General features: G+C 29.1%; 7 protein-coding genes across 7 annotated transcripts; 5 read left to right on the top strand and 2 right to left on the bottom strand.

Annotated features, from left to right (window-relative positions):
• Positions 1-5: 5 nt before the first annotated feature.
• Positions 6-926, bottom strand: cand_007600 (3-oxo-5-alpha-steroid 4-dehydrogenase domain-containing protein; the record flags this gene model as incomplete). The annotated part of the gene is made up of 1 exon (XM_067211000.1): positions 6-926. One exon carries the CDS (start codon positions 924-926, stop codon positions 6-8), a length of 921 nt encoding a protein of 306 aa, XP_067067860.1.
• A 499-nt stretch (positions 927-1425) lies between these two features.
• On the top strand, positions 1426-2238 carry cand_007590 (uncharacterized protein; the record flags this gene model as incomplete). Its single annotated transcript, XM_067210999.1, has 1 exon — positions 1426-2238. The coding sequence occupies one exon, from the start codon at positions 1426-1428 to the stop codon at positions 2236-2238; it is 813 nt and encodes a 270-aa protein (XP_067067859.1).
• Positions 2239-2362: 124 nt separating this feature from the next.
• Positions 2363-4231, top strand: cand_007580 (uncharacterized protein; the record flags this gene model as incomplete). The annotated part of the gene is made up of 1 exon (XM_067210998.1): positions 2363-4231. The coding sequence occupies one exon, from the start codon at positions 2363-2365 to the stop codon at positions 4229-4231; it is 1869 nt and encodes a 622-aa protein (XP_067067858.1).
• A 187-nt stretch (positions 4232-4418) lies between these two features.
• cand_007570 (uncharacterized protein) lies at positions 4419-10079 on the bottom strand (the record flags this gene model as incomplete). The annotated part of the gene is made up of 1 exon (XM_067210997.1): positions 4419-10079. One exon carries the CDS (start codon positions 10077-10079, stop codon positions 4419-4421), a length of 5661 nt encoding a protein of 1886 aa, XP_067067857.1.
• A 425-nt stretch (positions 10080-10504) lies between these two features.
• Positions 10505-12919, top strand: cand_007560 (uncharacterized protein; the record flags this gene model as incomplete). Its single annotated transcript, XM_067210996.1, has 1 exon — positions 10505-12919. One exon carries the CDS (start codon positions 10505-10507, stop codon positions 12917-12919), a length of 2415 nt encoding a protein of 804 aa, XP_067067856.1.
• Positions 12920-13090: 171 nt separating this feature from the next.
• On the top strand, positions 13091-14008 carry cand_007550 (uncharacterized protein; the record flags this gene model as incomplete). Its single annotated transcript, XM_067210995.1, has 1 exon — positions 13091-14008. One exon carries the CDS (start codon positions 13091-13093, stop codon positions 14006-14008), a length of 918 nt encoding a protein of 305 aa, XP_067067855.1.
• A 500-nt stretch (positions 14009-14508) lies between these two features.
• On the top strand, positions 14509-16374 carry cand_007540 (EF hand family protein; the record flags this gene model as incomplete). Its single annotated transcript, XM_067210994.1, has 1 exon — positions 14509-16374. The coding sequence occupies one exon, from the start codon at positions 14509-14511 to the stop codon at positions 16372-16374; it is 1866 nt and encodes a 621-aa protein (XP_067067854.1).
• Between the last annotated feature and the right edge of the window lie 168 nt (positions 16375-16542).

Raw genomic sequence — 16542 nt, 5'->3', positions numbered from 1 at the left:
GTGATTTATAAAATGAATGGAATAATGGCCTTCCGAGTTTTTGGATAATCTGGGAATTCACGTTGATAATTCCTATGTTTCTTTAAAGCCCATTGTGTCATTTGTCCAAATGCGACCATTGTATAAAACCAACAAGTTGCACAATTTACAATAAAACAAAAAGATACCCATGCCAAAGTTTCCCAGAAGTAGTTTGCACATGAAATATAGTTAAATCCCCACCCATGAGGAGTACCACGTTTCTTTGTTCCACGATCCCTAAGTTTTCTTAAAACCAAGTGCGAATTAAAATTAAGAAATTCAAAGATACACATTAAAGCTGTCAAAATATAAAATACAATAGGTGGGTATTGAGGTGCTATATAACGAGGGTGGCAGACAAAGTATCCAACACCTATACCAAATAATATCCAATAATGGAAGCAATTAATAGGTAGTCTGATAATTGGCATAGTAGCAATTGAAAATCTATGAATAAAACATGTCTCTATTTCTCTTTTAATATAGTGAAATAGTGTTAACACTAGAGCTAATTTTTGAGTTAGACACTTTTTTGGAGCTAATTCGTTATATATTAAGGAAGGAAAGAAGTAAAAGAAAGGGAATATAATAATTGGTCCCAAGTATTCAATAAAAAAAACAAGCCTCCATGATATTTGAACACCCAAGTCCTTAAAATATAAAGACGTACCATTATCTACTCCATATAAAGAAAGTAGTCCTTCCTTCAAAACTTCACCATGAGGACTATCTATATTGAACCACTGCCTTTCAGGATAATAGTGAAAGTCATTATAAAATTGCCATTTTAAATCAGATACAGTGGCTTGTTTTGGAATGTCTATTACTGCTAAGTGTTTCCCATTGCGTTTTTTTATATAAAGACGCATAGTAGGACCATCATTGAAGTCACTACCTGATGACATTAAGACTTTTCCTTTAGTAAAACTCCCTATTATCAGATCCTATTTTAAAATGTAAAATATCTGGACTTTTTGAGTCTATAGTACCCTAGTTACTTTGTGTGGACATCATAGCTAAGAGATCCCGCATAAGCTTTGTTCGACTTTTTTTTGTCCAGTGAATTACCGTTAAATTTTACCTAACGATCTGTCTTAGTAATGTACCGCCTGTTAAAATTTTCTCATTTTTCTGAAAAAAAGACTTAGCAAGTCTTTTCATTATGAGTTATTATTATCTATACAAGAGAAATATGCGAGATATTGTTTCTTAATACATTTAGTTAAGAATAATATATGGATCACTTATACATAATTTTCAGTATTCTCATTTCCAGCACTACTGGCGCCGAATTTGTCTACTTAAATGATATATAATACACCCTTTATATCAGACTATTAACTTAAGGAATGTTTAATTCAACTTATTTGGATCATTTAGAAATTAATGGTTGTATAACTACAGATGTCAAATAGGGGGCCTTGGATATCTAAACGACTAAGTTGGCTTCTTAGACACGGGGATCCGAAAATTACCAACCTAACATTTCGTCCTGATGGATATGTCGATATTAAAGATATTTTAAGGTCTATTAAAGGTTTAAAACTAGAAGATATTTTACAGATAGTCGAAGATGATTGTAAGCAACGATATTCTGTATGTAAAATTGGAGATATTTTATATATTAGAGCAAACCAGGGACATTCCTTAAATTTCATCCAAGATGATCTCTTATTAAATCCAATACTAATTTCACAATTAAAATCTTTCCAGGATAGAATAATTGTTCATGGTACATACCTCAAAAATTGGGAATTGATATTTAATAATGGATTAAAGAGAAGGGGTAACCGTCAACATATTCACTTTATTCCTCTGAGTAAACTTGAAATAGAGCCATCTAGACCAGATATTGAAATTAAGATCACAAATAATGAATATACAAATATTGACTTATTAGTTAGCTATTTAAAAGGTTACAAATGCACTAAAGTATGTGGTATTAGACCTGCATGTGAAGTACTGATATTTATTGATATTTATAGTATTTTAAATGAAAGCAAAGATATAAAATTCTTTTGTTCATCAAATAATTTAGTTTTGACTAGAGGAGATTCTGAGGGTATATTAGATCCAAACTTTTTTATCCTGACGATTGATCTATTAAGTGGATTTGTTCTACACAATAAATTAAAGAAATCCTGCTTAGAATGGCCATTAATAACCTTCCTATCTAAATTTTTTTTAGGAAATAGAAATGTAAATAATATAGGATAAGAGAAATCCTATTCTACAAAATAACCATCTTTTTTTCGAGTGTTACACTTCTATAGATCTTGACCGCTACGGCGTGTATGATGAGGTAAACAGCTTATGGGGTAAAATGTCAAGCTGAAAAATAATGCTAGGAGTTAGATTAAAGGATGAAATTGAAGCTCAAGCATTAAAGAATTCTAGGGATTTATACCCTGATGCACAACTGCTGAGAGTTGATGCAATTCCATCTCGTTACATAATTTTACTTACGAGATTGAACTCCTTTGATAACTGTTATTTTAGAAATACATCTCTCGAGTGCTGGGAAGCTAGAGAATGCAGGATTACTGGAAAATTTGATTTAAATCCTCAGAGTGGAATACAAGCAGTTTTATCTTCAATAAAATTAAAATATACATCTAATCCATTTTTGACGAAAATAGCCGTTTCAAAAAGAAATGATCTTGAAGAGATCAATATATTAGGTAGAGTGACTCCTATAAAGATGATATATAGAGAAATAGATATTTTAAATTCACTTGGATTGATATTTAGAGAAATGAATAAAATGGATAACACAATAGAAATTACAAACAGTGAAATTTACGATGATTATACTAGCAATATAAATCATACAATTCAAATAAGTGATACAGCATCCGAGAAAATATCTAATTCAAAAGATTTACCTTTTCTAAAATACTACTGGTATAGCAAAGGTACTAATATTGAGTATAATAATGTAACAGTGCATATTATTGCTGCAAGTCTATGCTCAAGTCGTAGATTAAGCCTAGTATTAGGTTATGATCAACATAAAAGTTCATATAGTCAAATTTATACTCATCCTCTAACCTTAATGGATATCGCTGTTAAGCTGGTATCCGCTTTTCGAAGTGTCATTAACCTTGGCTATCTTCCACTATATTTCTCACCAGAATGTATTTTGATAAATTTTGAGAGATCTTCAGATACTGGAATATTAAATGTTAAGAATGTTATATTTAGTAATATAGGGGAATTTGTAAAAGGAGATAGCATTTGGTTTCAAATTAATGGGGATAATGAAGATTTATTTGGCTGCAGAATAGATGATGCACACCCAATTAACGATTTTTCTGTTGATAATAAATATATAAGTCCTGAACTAGCTATTTCTTTTTATTTAAAAAGTTTATTCGAGAAGGTAATGCATACTGATTTGCACTGTGAACAATTAAAAATTGAAAAAGTTACTCATGAGAGTAATATATATAGCAAATTTGATAATACTTCAATATATTCAAGTCTATATGAGAGGATATCAAATAGATGGGGCTCCTTAATATTTTCAGGAGATTTGAAAATTACGAAGATTTCAGGTATAAGTACAATGAGTATGGAGTGGAAGGGAATAATAGATCAATTTACAAGCTTATCAAAGCAAACAAAGGAATTGGAAAACTGTGATGACTTTGGGAAAGATTATTCAACTTTTAAAAATATTATAGAAAAATTACACTTTTCTATAAAGACGGGGACACCTTCTATTGTATTTTGCCTTGGAATTGCACTTTCTAAACTACTTGGTGGTAAAGATATATTGGAAGCTTGTGATAATGATGATATTCATGCTATTGATTGCATGTGTGAATGGAATGCCTGTGGAGATATAGTTCCTAATTTAGGTCGCGTTAATGAAAAATATATAATAAATTGTTTAACTGGAAGGAGAAATTGTTCAGTATTAGATATTATCCCAAATAAGGGAATATTTGTAGATGATTCGCATGGATGGTCTTCTAGGATTCAACGAATTTTATGGGGTTGTTTGAATTTTAACCCTTCTCAAAGGTGGACTCTTGGTCAGCTCTACCAGGAGCTAAGATCTCTATACCGTGAGATGCACCAAATATTGCATTTGAAAGGTGAGTTTAATGTACATCGTAATGAAGCAACTGAAAATAAGAAACTTTTTAATCAAAATAAATATAAATATACTAAGTGGTTTAGAAAATTCCAAGGAAATCCCTAAAGCATTATTGAGAACCAAAAGTATTGACAAGACTGAAGATATATCATTAGTATTTAGAAAGGTTTATAAAATATTGAATATTCAGGTGAAACTTAATATATGAAGTTTTAAAAATCTCCTTTATAAAGTTTTTTTAGTAAAAGTTAAAATATAGATAGTTCAAGATCTATTTTATTATGAAATTAAACTATATTGATTTTCTTCGTTCTATTTCACTCTTATATGTTATATTATTGAATATTTTATAGCCATAAATAGGCTTATTTTTTATTATACCTTGTTCTGGACTAATATTTGTTAACTCTTTAAGAGTTATATTGGAGCTATCAGTATATATGCTCGTAAATTCTTCTAAAGTTACATAGCATTCACTATGATCATTTAGAAAGCCTTGTAAAGTATTACTTTCACTCCTGCATGTATATGAGCTATATTCAGTATTTGTATAGATATTTAGTTCTCTAGAAAGAATATCTTCAATTAAAAGACATTTGATTTGATATATACGAAATAATTCAATAATATCAAACTTATGAAAATTTTTGATTGTGGTTTCAAAGAATTTATTATCTTCTAAGAATTTGTATTCCAAGTTTTCATTAAAGATATGGACCTCAAAATTTGATTTTTCCAACTTTTTCATACTGGAAATGTTATATATCTGTTTAGATTTAGAATCCTGATTGTATAAATAATTACTCTTCACATTAAAATGATCTTGAATATAAATATTTTCAGGAGTTGAAATATCACTTTCTAGTTTAGTTGAACTTGAAAACTGATGATCAGTTTTAATATATATGTCTTCTATATTATAGTCATGATTATGTGCATACTCAACTTCAATATGTCCAATATTAGTGGAATAATTCACTTGTACCTCAGCATCCTTTACATTTCTACTATTATAAAGATCCTTAAAAGCTGAGAAGAAGAGAATTTCTGAGAAGTCATCATCTGTAGGAATAAATGGATCTATATACAAATTACATAGACGAAAGTAAAATAAAGTATTACAGTATAAAGTAAAATCGTAGCTACTCACAATAGAGTATCCACAACATACTTGTTTACTATTATTTCCACTTGTATCAATATTTTGTCTTGTTATCAAAAGACTTGACACTCTTTTTGTCTTAAATATAGAGCTATTCAAGTAAATACTGAAGAGAGTACTTGGTGGGATTAAATTAAGTAAAATTTTATCATCTTGATATCCAGTATTAGCATTGCTGCCTTCGCTTTTATATTCCTTCATTAGTAAAAAAGGGAGCATTTGAGTTTCATTTTTATGAATAGGACAGCATACAAGAGTTTGTTCATCAATTACCTGGTTAAGGGAAGTATATTCTCCAGTAAATAGAAATTTGCAAAGAAATTTATATTTGAGTACAAAACTATATATTTCGCTAAACTCATTGCTAAAATCTTCATTCAGACAAAATTTACAAATAGCCATTGGTTGAAGTATAATTGAACTACTTGAATACAAGGGAATATCGAAGTAGTTACAATCTATATGTTTTATTGAGGGCTCTTTAGAGCTCTCTATATAAGTACTGTAGTTATTTATACAAAAATTACTCATATGCTCTTCACAGCCCTGTATATTATTATCTAATTTCCCTTGTCCTGTAAAGTTCTCCTTAATAGTGTTATTAAGCTCTTTTTTGTATAAAGAATCTTCATGCAGTGTAGTTACCTGTTCATAATTAGTTTGTAAAATAACTACAGGCATCCCATTTAATAGAATTCTCTTCTTATACCTAACTTTTATTGGTTTCCTATTCAAGACATGCCAATTACACTGCATACATATAAAAGTTGAAATTATATTCTTAGCTCTCATAATTTGAATATTAATTGTCTTATCATCTATATTTAGTGTGTGCTTGTTCAGTGCTAGTTTGTAAGTAACTGAGTTCTCAGGTGAACGCTTCTTACTTTTTTTGTTATTTAAAGAAGGCTTTAGGACAAAAAGAGATAAAAATAGATCAAAATCCCTTCGATTTATTTTTGTTTTTGAGATATCGATATTTATGCTGTCAGTAGCATTTACAGCCTTATAGTATATATATTCAAGTACTTCGAAATCATATAATCCAAAAATTTCATTCCATTGATTCTTTTCTTCTGGGAAAAGAAATTGTTCCTCAGGATCATAAAAAGTATATGAATTAGTATAATCATTCTGATTAGAAATATTCAGAGATTTGTTGGAATTACTCAAAGGTTCCAAAGAAGTATATAAATCATTTGTATTAGTGTACAACCATCTAATTAAGCGTAAACAAATGTAAGAAATATATAATGGTTGATTTTTATTATACAAGTATACAATAGGCCGTAGTATTTTAGTAACAAAAGAAGATATATCACTCTTCAATAATTTTGTACTAGACTTAAATTGGTAAATAATATCAGAAAAAACAGACAGTACAATTTCTAAATATGCCATACCTTCTAAAACAGAATCACTTTTCAAATTTTCAAGTTGAATTAATACTAACATTATCCACAAGACTTTCAACTTTATACTTGTACTTAATCCTATTATTGAAGTAAAAACAGAGGTATAACTTAATTTATATAACTGTTCACTTCCATCTGCCATATTGTTGTTTGACTGTATACAGGAAAAAAGTTTATCTATAAATTTCCAAATATGTCCCCAGTATTGACGTATTAGAATTACCTGATTATATTTATGTTGTTCCATAATACTCAGTCCTTTAGTAAATGTATCATTTTGATAAACATTGTAAATATCATTAGAGATACTTTTATCAATCACAAAGACTTCAGTAGAAGATATCTTTGAAGATTGTAAAGATTCACTGAATATTATACTTGGGAAAGTAGCTTTAATAAAGGGTATTATTGAAGGAATTTCCAAGACTAAAATACTTTTTATATTACTGAGATATATAGAATAAGTTGGTAGACCATAATTAAGTTCTATATCTTCTATATTGCCAAAAAAAGACTGATTTAAAGAATTTATTTCATTACCAAAAGTACATTTCAACGACTCTTCAGTATATAAGCTCTCAGGTAAAGATTCATTATCAATGCTGAGGTCTACTTTAGATTGATCTTTTTTATTGCCTAATTTTTTATATTTTATCCAAATAACTTTATCTTTATTATAATACCACAATTTACTAGAAAGAAAAGGTGTAGGATATGTTTTGCTTAGAGGTAATAATTTGGACTTGTTCTTCCTGTCGAGAATCATTTCTCTTAGTAACATCATTCTGTAAAGTTTTTCAACACAATTATGAGAGCCTTCAGGACACATTGACGTAGATAGAGCACCTAGAAGGTCACTAAAGGCCTGTGTCTCCAGAACACTCAATAATAATGGTTTTAAAGATTCATGGACTTCATGTAATAGGTTATTTCTAAATATTGTAGAGTCAAATGGACTTTTAAAGTCTTGGAATATAATTCCTCTAAAAATTATGAAAAAAAATTCCAAAAAGGACTTTCTAAATTTATTTTGAATTTGTAAATAGATCTTCTTTTTATGATCGTTTAATTCTTCTTCTATTGGAATACAAGGAATATTTAAGTCCATATCACCCTCACTTAATTTCTCACTTTTTTTGTCAATATTAAAAGTCCATAAATGTGCATAATTATCTAAAATGTGATTCTCCCCAACAATATCAAATTCTTTCGGTGTAATAGTCCAATATATTGTCTCATTAAACTCATTAAATCTTGTATTTGACAAATTCTGGTATTCTTCCACCTTACTGGGTGAATTTGATCGTATTTTTATATCCACAAATGGAAATCCAAATCTCAGTTTAGTATTTAAATCATATGGAAAGTAATCATATTCACATCTATAATGCTTTGAAATAGGAGATGATGGATATGTCTTTGGATATTTATTATCTAAAGTAATGCAATTTAAATTGTCCTTAAGGAACTCTTGGGATGTAGCATTATTTTCCAGATAGTTTAATTCTAACTTTGAAATTTCAAAACAAGAATTCACTTCTTTGCCCATTGTTGTTTTATCTATAGTTTTTTCTAAGCTGGCAAATTGCATTACATTAGACTCAGTAGAAACTTTACAATTCCCATGAGTCCTGGCTGATACTGGTTTTGTAGATATGTTTGAAATAATCGCAACTTTAGAATTGTTTGAGTTTATTTCCAGTTTCCCTAGTAAATCTATAGATATGTAATCATTTGAATTATTATTATCTGATGTATTCGTTTTATCAGTTTCATATACTATAGATGTACTTGATGTACAGAAAGAAAACTTCTCATTCATTGAAGGAGTAGATATAGTTTTATCACCAAGTGACCTTTTTGTTGAATTTCCAAGCAAGTAATTAAGCTTGTACTCGTCCAATATTACAATCAGACGAGACTCAATTTTTTTCCTAAGTCTAGATGGTATTTCAAGTACAGCCTGATTATGACTATTTATATTAGATGAAGAAGTTACCATTTGAAAATTTTGACCTGTCTGAAGATGGTTAGAATCACTTAAAGCATTATAGTTGTTAATATTTAGATTCGTAGGATGAAAATGGATTGAAAAATTCGCATTATCAGCATTATTTGGATGATTTAGAGTACTTGTAGAATGGATGTCACTATTAGAAAAGTATTTTATTAAAGTCTGCGATACAGTCATAACATGACAAGGACTAACCCCATCATACAAATCCAAATTATATATATTTGCATTTGGACAGTATTCATTCAAAGTTTCATAAATTAAAGTTAAATTATCTTCCAGTTCATCTGGAATTAGTAAACCAATTAGGAATGGAGTTGGACTAGCAGATAGTTCAACCATATGAAATGGGAGCAAAGGAATATATATCATGCATATATCAAGAGGAAATAGTAAGCATCTAAATGATTCACATACTATTGAGAGTAAACAAGGAGATCTTGATAAAAATATAACACTCATTTCTTTAATCAAAGCTATATACAAGCTGAGCATAGAATTAACTGTCATAAAGTTAAACAAAGACAAAACGGGGACCTGACATAATGGTAATTGACTATTAGGTGGTGGCTGAAATAATAAGTGAACAACTGATTTAGATAGTTCCCAGTTTACATGATAAACACCTTTTGGAGGTAGTATAGAATGAAACAATAACTCTTCCTTAATATTTGCTATAGCTTGAATCCCCAAATACGACCATTCCTTTAGAAAATACTTCGTATTGTTATTTCTAGTATAATCAGTTTTAAAAATTTCCCTAATATTAACCCAAGTATTCAAAAATTTATATTTTAAGACATTATAAATAGTACTGAATATGGGTACAGATGATAATAGACAAATAGATAATGGAGCATAATAGTTAGAATATTCGTTATAATCAAACCAATCTGGGAGGCTTTGAATATTCTGAAGCTCATCTATTAATGTAATGTATTTATTAAGTCGCTCCCAAATAACTAAGGTGCCCCCAAAACGCCTTTCTCCTTTATATCCAGTCAGTACAAATGTATGAAATTGAGTTGAGGGATATTCATTATTTTTAGGGTGTAGCACTCTTGCACCACCATTTGCAAAACAAAATGTTACACAATCCTTTATGTGATGTTTTAAAATATCTATATTTTTAATTGCAGAGGATTCTTCTGTTATCTCATTTACTTTTACCCTGAAATGTTCATATTTTGTATAGCTATGTATTACACTAGTAGGCCAAATGCTCATTATTAAATTCCTCCTAGTAACATCGTCTGTGTGAGATAAATCTATTGACTCAACAAGTTTTACAAAGCTATCTGAATTAATCCCTGATATCACGAAAGCATCAAAACATCCTATATAATTGTTTCCAGATTGCATATTAAATATGTTTTCCAATATAAACTAGTTGTTTGCAACTCCTTACTATTGAAGGAGAGTCTTAAATGCTGTATTCACAACCACTTAATCTACTTCCATCATAATTAATGTTTTTTTTGACGTACTATTCATAATATAATAGTCCTATTTATTCTCTAAAGTTCAGAGATTAATTTCTTGAATGTATTATTCAAGCTACATCAGCTTACCGCGGTGTCTCCTAAGTTCCGTCCAGGTATCATTAGCCATATGAAAAATATTTAAGTGTTGTACATAGATGATACTAGAAAGTTTGTTATACGCACTTTGTGCATATTGGCAAGCACAATCTCTCAGTAACACAATACTTTTATTTCGTGAGATTTTCGTGATATAGCCCCCCCCCACTTTAATATTTTAAAAAGACTGTTAAAAGTAATTTAAAAATGCCAGGAGTTTACGAAAAACAATGTCGAGGTCCAAGATATGATCATATGGTAACTGTAGCTGAATGCTGCAATTCTTTTATGAAAAACAAGCAATGGAAAGAAGCATTCAATGTAGTAAGTCAACCTTTGTTGACTTTATGCAATGATTTTGAGCTAATAGAAGAATTTTTTTATAGTGGTATATTTGAGTGCTGTTGTGAGTTATTGACAGTAAGAGGTTTGATGAGCAAAGGTACTGAAGATGAACAAGATTTGGGATCTTTAAATTTAATAATAGAACAATTTTCTTTACTATCATCTTTGCAGATTCAGTCATATGATGAGGAAATTGGGGAGATATCAATGCTTATTTATTTTCTTACAGAAAGACATAGATACTACATTGATATACATTGGAAATCTCATGAATTAACTTATATGGGTTTATTTCTTAAATCTCACTTTACATACTTGATATCTATCATAGAAGACAAATCTAAAAACTTTTCAGAATCTCCTTCCTTACTGCTAATAACTTTGAAAAATATTGATATTACTATTCGAGGATTTCCACCTCATAGAATAACGCCTAGCACACTGGAAGTTTTGATTGATCAATCTACTTGGGACACTCTTAGCTTTTCAGTTAATCATGTGATATCTAGTATTTTTGAAATATCTGCAAAAATACTAGATATAAAAGAGGGGAATTATGAGGTTTTAAAAGTATATATACAATGTTTAAATGTTTTATATAGAATAATTTCTTTTATCCCAATTATTGGAACAAGTCCAGCACTTCAATATCATATTGTTCCTTCAGTTTATCATATTGGAATACAAAGACTACTTTTGTCTCAGTATGCAGGATCAGTAATCACTCGCTGCGCATGTTCAAACTGTGAAAAATATAGAAAAATACAAAAACTATGTAGAACTAAAGAAGATATGATGATAGTAAAATCTATTCCATTGATTCAGAGGCTTGTTCCCACTTTTAACGAAAACAATGGTTTAAATATTTTATGTAAAGCTCTAAACTGTATTCAAGGTACAATATCTTCAGATAATTTCTTATCAAAAGATAAACAGACATCTTTTGTACTATCAGAGATGTCTAATGTGCAAATTTTCATTAATATGCTCATGTTTACAAGCTGGCAAATCACATTTGATAAATTAAAATTAATAATTGCACAGCTGATGCAGATGATTCCACGCTCAACCAAAACTTTAGAATCAAACAGCTCAAATAATTCTTGTTTTATTAAGAGAGTTATAACAAACAGTTCGGAAAATTCAATTAATGAGAGCTCTTTGAATATTCTAAAATGCAATGATAGAGAGTATCTTTGCACTAATAATAATCTGATATCAACAGATAAATCAAATAATAAAAGTAATACTAAAGAATTTGCAGTATATAATGGAGCTGAGAGAGATGAAAATTCAATTAGATTTTTGCAAAGTGGGCAAAGTAGATGTTGCGAAACATCACCAAAGAATAATGAAGTATCACTAGCTGAAAACCCTAAAAATTCCACTAAATTTGACAAGGAATTTATAGAAATACTAACTTGCACAGATGATACGAAATATATTATAAATGGTATTACTTCAATTCTTTTACAACAGGTGAACTTTCCAATATATAGTAATGGAAATGATATAAAAGTAATACAGAATATACTAGAGTTAATCTGTCCAACTTATGAATTAATATTAAGAAAATTACTCATAAATTGGAATACAATAACTGAAGAAATTGATAATTTATCATTATCTACAAATTCAATTACAAAATTACTGGAAGAATTGAAACTTATACTTTCACTATCAATTCCTTTATACTTAAAACATATTATACAAAAAAATATAAGTACTACAAGTGATTCTAAATCTAAAAATATAAAAAAATCTATAATATTATATGAGGCTATAGAGAGTGCACTGAGTCAGTTTCTCAATTTCTTCAATGATCTATTTAAGCGGAGTTGTCAAGCTATACTTACAAATATGGCAAATGGTGTTGAAGTGTCTGAGTATGAACTTGAAAATTTATATAATATAGGTATTCAACTAATTGGTTGTTTTGCAATAATAACAGATGTTCCTTCTTATAATTGGACTACTGTTACTCGCCGTAGATTTCTAGCATCACCATATTACGAAATTTGTGGTTGGATGGGATCTGAGCAACATAAATTAAATGACTTTTGGGCCAAAATATTCTCTAAAGATCGTTGTGTTTTTTTTAAAGAAGTTTCTCAAATAATTCAGCTTAGAGCTGAAAGAGCAGCTGCTATTAGTTCTATTCAACATGTAGATTTTAGCTTAAAGGAATGGAACAAGATAAGTAATTTTGATGCGGAGACAGATGATGAATTTGAGAGTTCAATAGATGCACAACTAGACATGTTAGAAATTGAATAAAACTATAAATAAATCCGACAAAAGCTTCATTGACAAAAGATATATCTTTAAAATAAGTCATTGCAGCAAACAAGTACTGTAGTCTTTACCGCAACATAATTAAACCCTCGCTAGTTTAGTCAAATAGGGGTCTGAGATGCAATATAAATTTCTCCTATATCAACAATCAATATGCTTCTTAACTTGATTACAGTAATATTGTGCTTTTTATGGAGTTTTTGGTTTATTATAGCAATCTTTGGAAAACCTAAAGGTCCTTTACTTATTGATAAACTACATGACACATTCGTATATATGCCAAAAAAGATCATGATAAAGTGGACTCAAATATTACTTGGTAAAGGAGCTGTATTAATAATTATTAATATACTCGAACTTCTTCATTATATATTTCTTAACTCAACTAAATACATATGGTTTATTTTGTACAATATAATTCTGACTATATTTGTGATTCAAATATTTCCATTTATACCCAACAATTTTGTCCCTGAAATCCATAAGTACATTATTTTAGCTGTCGCTGCTCCAGCTTCTTTTATCACTTTTTTAATAGCTGTTTTTAGCAACCCTGGTGATACTAAATTACAAAAATTAGCTATTAAGCTAGAATTTTGTAATAAAATAACTGAGCAGGAAACATTAAAACATAGATCCTATTGTTCTGTATGTCATATTTATATATATAATAATGAATTTAGACACTGCGAGATTTGTGGTACCTGTATACCTGACTTTGATCACCATTGTTTATGGATTGGAAATTGTGTAAGTAAACATAACTTACCAAAATTTTTATTATTTCTATTCACATGTAGTTTATCATCATTCTATGCCTTTGTAATTGGATCTTTAACCTTATTGAGTAATAATATGAATAATTTTTTGGAGTATACCCAAAATTTTAAATTATCTTGGAAGCTTCAATATACTCTACTCTTTAACTATCCTTGGGTATACTTAGCCTGTATTACATGCTGTCTAAGTGCTATTATAAAGCTAAGCTTTGCTCTCTTTCATTGCTTTATATTAGTTTTATATAGGCAAACTACATATAAATATTTTAGACTCATGAGGTCTTTTAGTTAAAACGTGTTCAATATCTGCAGCTAATCTGTGTGTTACATGCATGCATACTGCTACAGATATCAGAGTTTTTAAAAAAATGATAAATTTAAGTAGAGAAGTTGTGAAGGACTTGGAGTTAATTGGTAAGTAGTTATTTAGTATACTATTACTACTATTGTTTGCTCTTCTAAGTATTCTCTTTATATATAGTTCAGCTATAATTAAGTTCTATCTGGATACTTGATCATATTTCCTAAATAGAATGTCAGTATAAATGAAGTATTTAGAATTGCCAATTCCACAAATTTTTCAAAATTTTATCATCTAGTTATATACTATCTGCTACTTTAATCTTGCGAATTTCAACATAGGCGTGCAGTTTTAGTATACAACCAGTTATTAGCGGGATATTTACATTTTTGTGTTTGAGTCCTATAGATAATGGTGGGCCACAATTTAAACTGCAAGTGAGAACAGATATATTTTAGGATTCTAAATAATATTTCAGTAATGACAAAGATATGAGTAGCAATTTAGCTGACAAAAGCAATAATAGGACCTATTTAAATGATCAAGCAAATATTCCAGAGTACTCTAATGATTTCTATAGTGAAATAGATTTAGAAGATTTTCAAGATATAGAGTTTTCATCCGAGGAAATTGTTTGCTATGAGACTTGGTATTTAATGATTCAAAGATTTAGCGAGCTTGAAGAAAAAACACATACATCCTTAAGGGATTCTGCAATTTGTGAGATACCTCCTGTAGGTATGATGACTGCAAGATTCTTCCGTACGTCTGGTTTATCTAGAGAAATTCTTCGCCAAATTTGGAGTATTGTTGATATTCATAATCGTGGTATTTTGAACTTTAATGAGTTTGGAGTTGCTTGTAGGCTTATTGCACTTTACCAATACGAACAAAAATATCCAAATTCTTCAATTTATAATAAAATCCCCTTAAAATTACCATTTTTTGATATTTCATCACTATGGAACTCAAAAAACTTGGAATCTAGACTAGAAAGTACTTATAATAGTTTACAAAATAATGGGAATACCACAACATACAAACCTAATCCTTTACTATTAACAAAGATTCAGATTGAGAATTACATTAGAATATTTAGAAATTTAGATAAAAACTCAGATGGACTCATTGAACGTGACGATGTTTTTAATTTTTTGGTAAAATCTCAAATTCCTCGTCCAGATTTGTTGAAGATTTGGGATCTTGCAGACACTGATGCAGATGGAAAACTTAGCATGCTGGAATTTCTCATTGCAGTGGCTTATATTGAACTAAAACTCCAGACAAATGAAGTTGTATATAAGCCACTGTCTGCAAAGATTTTGCTTCATATATCTAATGAGATGATCAAAATTCAAAATATACTGGAAAACCGAAATATAGAGGAAACAGCTAATAAAATGAAATTTAATAATACCGCATGGAATGGTAATAAAGATGTTAATAATGATAATCATATACATTCTAACGAGAAAAAGGGGACGAATAAATCAGTTGAAATATATACTTACTGCAGCACCTCATCTCCAAAAGATTCACCTTCAAGTAATCCTATATTTGCTTCAAAAGCTCCAAATATGTGCAACGAATTTCAGCTTGATGAAATGAAGAAAGAAATTCAAGATTTAAAAGATATTATTAGTAATCACTCAAAGCAACATGAAACATACAGTAACCAGATACAAGAAACTAACATGAGGCTAACTAACCTTAGAAAACAACGTGATAAGCTAACTAAAGAAAATGAACAACTAGTTGCTTGTTTGGAATATCAGCAGACAAAGTTAGTTGACAATAATATATATATTGATGAATTGAAAAAAGATATTGATTATTTCAATAATTTAAATTTAGTACTTAGAAATCATCTAAGTTTCGAAGAAAATGACTTGAAAATACTGAAATCTATCCAAGAAAATTTAAACTTAGGAAAGACTCAAGCAGAAATCAGTACTTTGATAAATAGGGGAGATGATAAAACTATTCAAAACTATATGGGAATTCTTAAACAAGAAAAAAATAGTTATAAACAGGATATTTTAAATTTGTTAGATGAACAATTTCAAAGGAGACAACAAAAACACAATATACTATTTTCAACAAATGAGAAGACTCTAGATATTCTGAATTTACTTAAAGAGTTTCTTAATGTAAAGGATCACGAAAAAAGTCAGATTATTCAACTTATTTACTCTGTACTTAACAATTTAGATAAAAAAGGGGATATTCAGACTAACAGAGTTTTAGATAAGGGTAATATAGAAGCAAATGTACCATCTAAAAAGTGCGAATCTTGGGTATCATTCCCTTCTCACAAAAGAGCAAGCAATTATACTCTTGGTAATCTAGTTGTATAAAATTTCAATAGGTCTTGTTATATATTATAAAGAAATTTACCTTTGAAAACTTATATATTGTAGAATGTGGAAGTCAAACAATACAATATCAATATATCAATAAAATATATATTAAACAATTAAAAATAACAAAATATCCTATAATATGTTAGTATGAAGCCAGAATCT

Source organism: Cryptosporidium andersoni, assembly GCF_001865355.1.
Source record: "Cryptosporidium andersoni isolate 30847 chromosome Unknown contig_50, whole genome shotgun sequence".
NCBI lineage: Eukaryota > Apicomplexa > Conoidasida > Eucoccidiorida > Cryptosporidiidae > Cryptosporidium > Cryptosporidium andersoni.
Note: the sequence above shows the minus strand (reverse complement) of the source record. Positions and strands in the feature narration are given on the sequence as shown.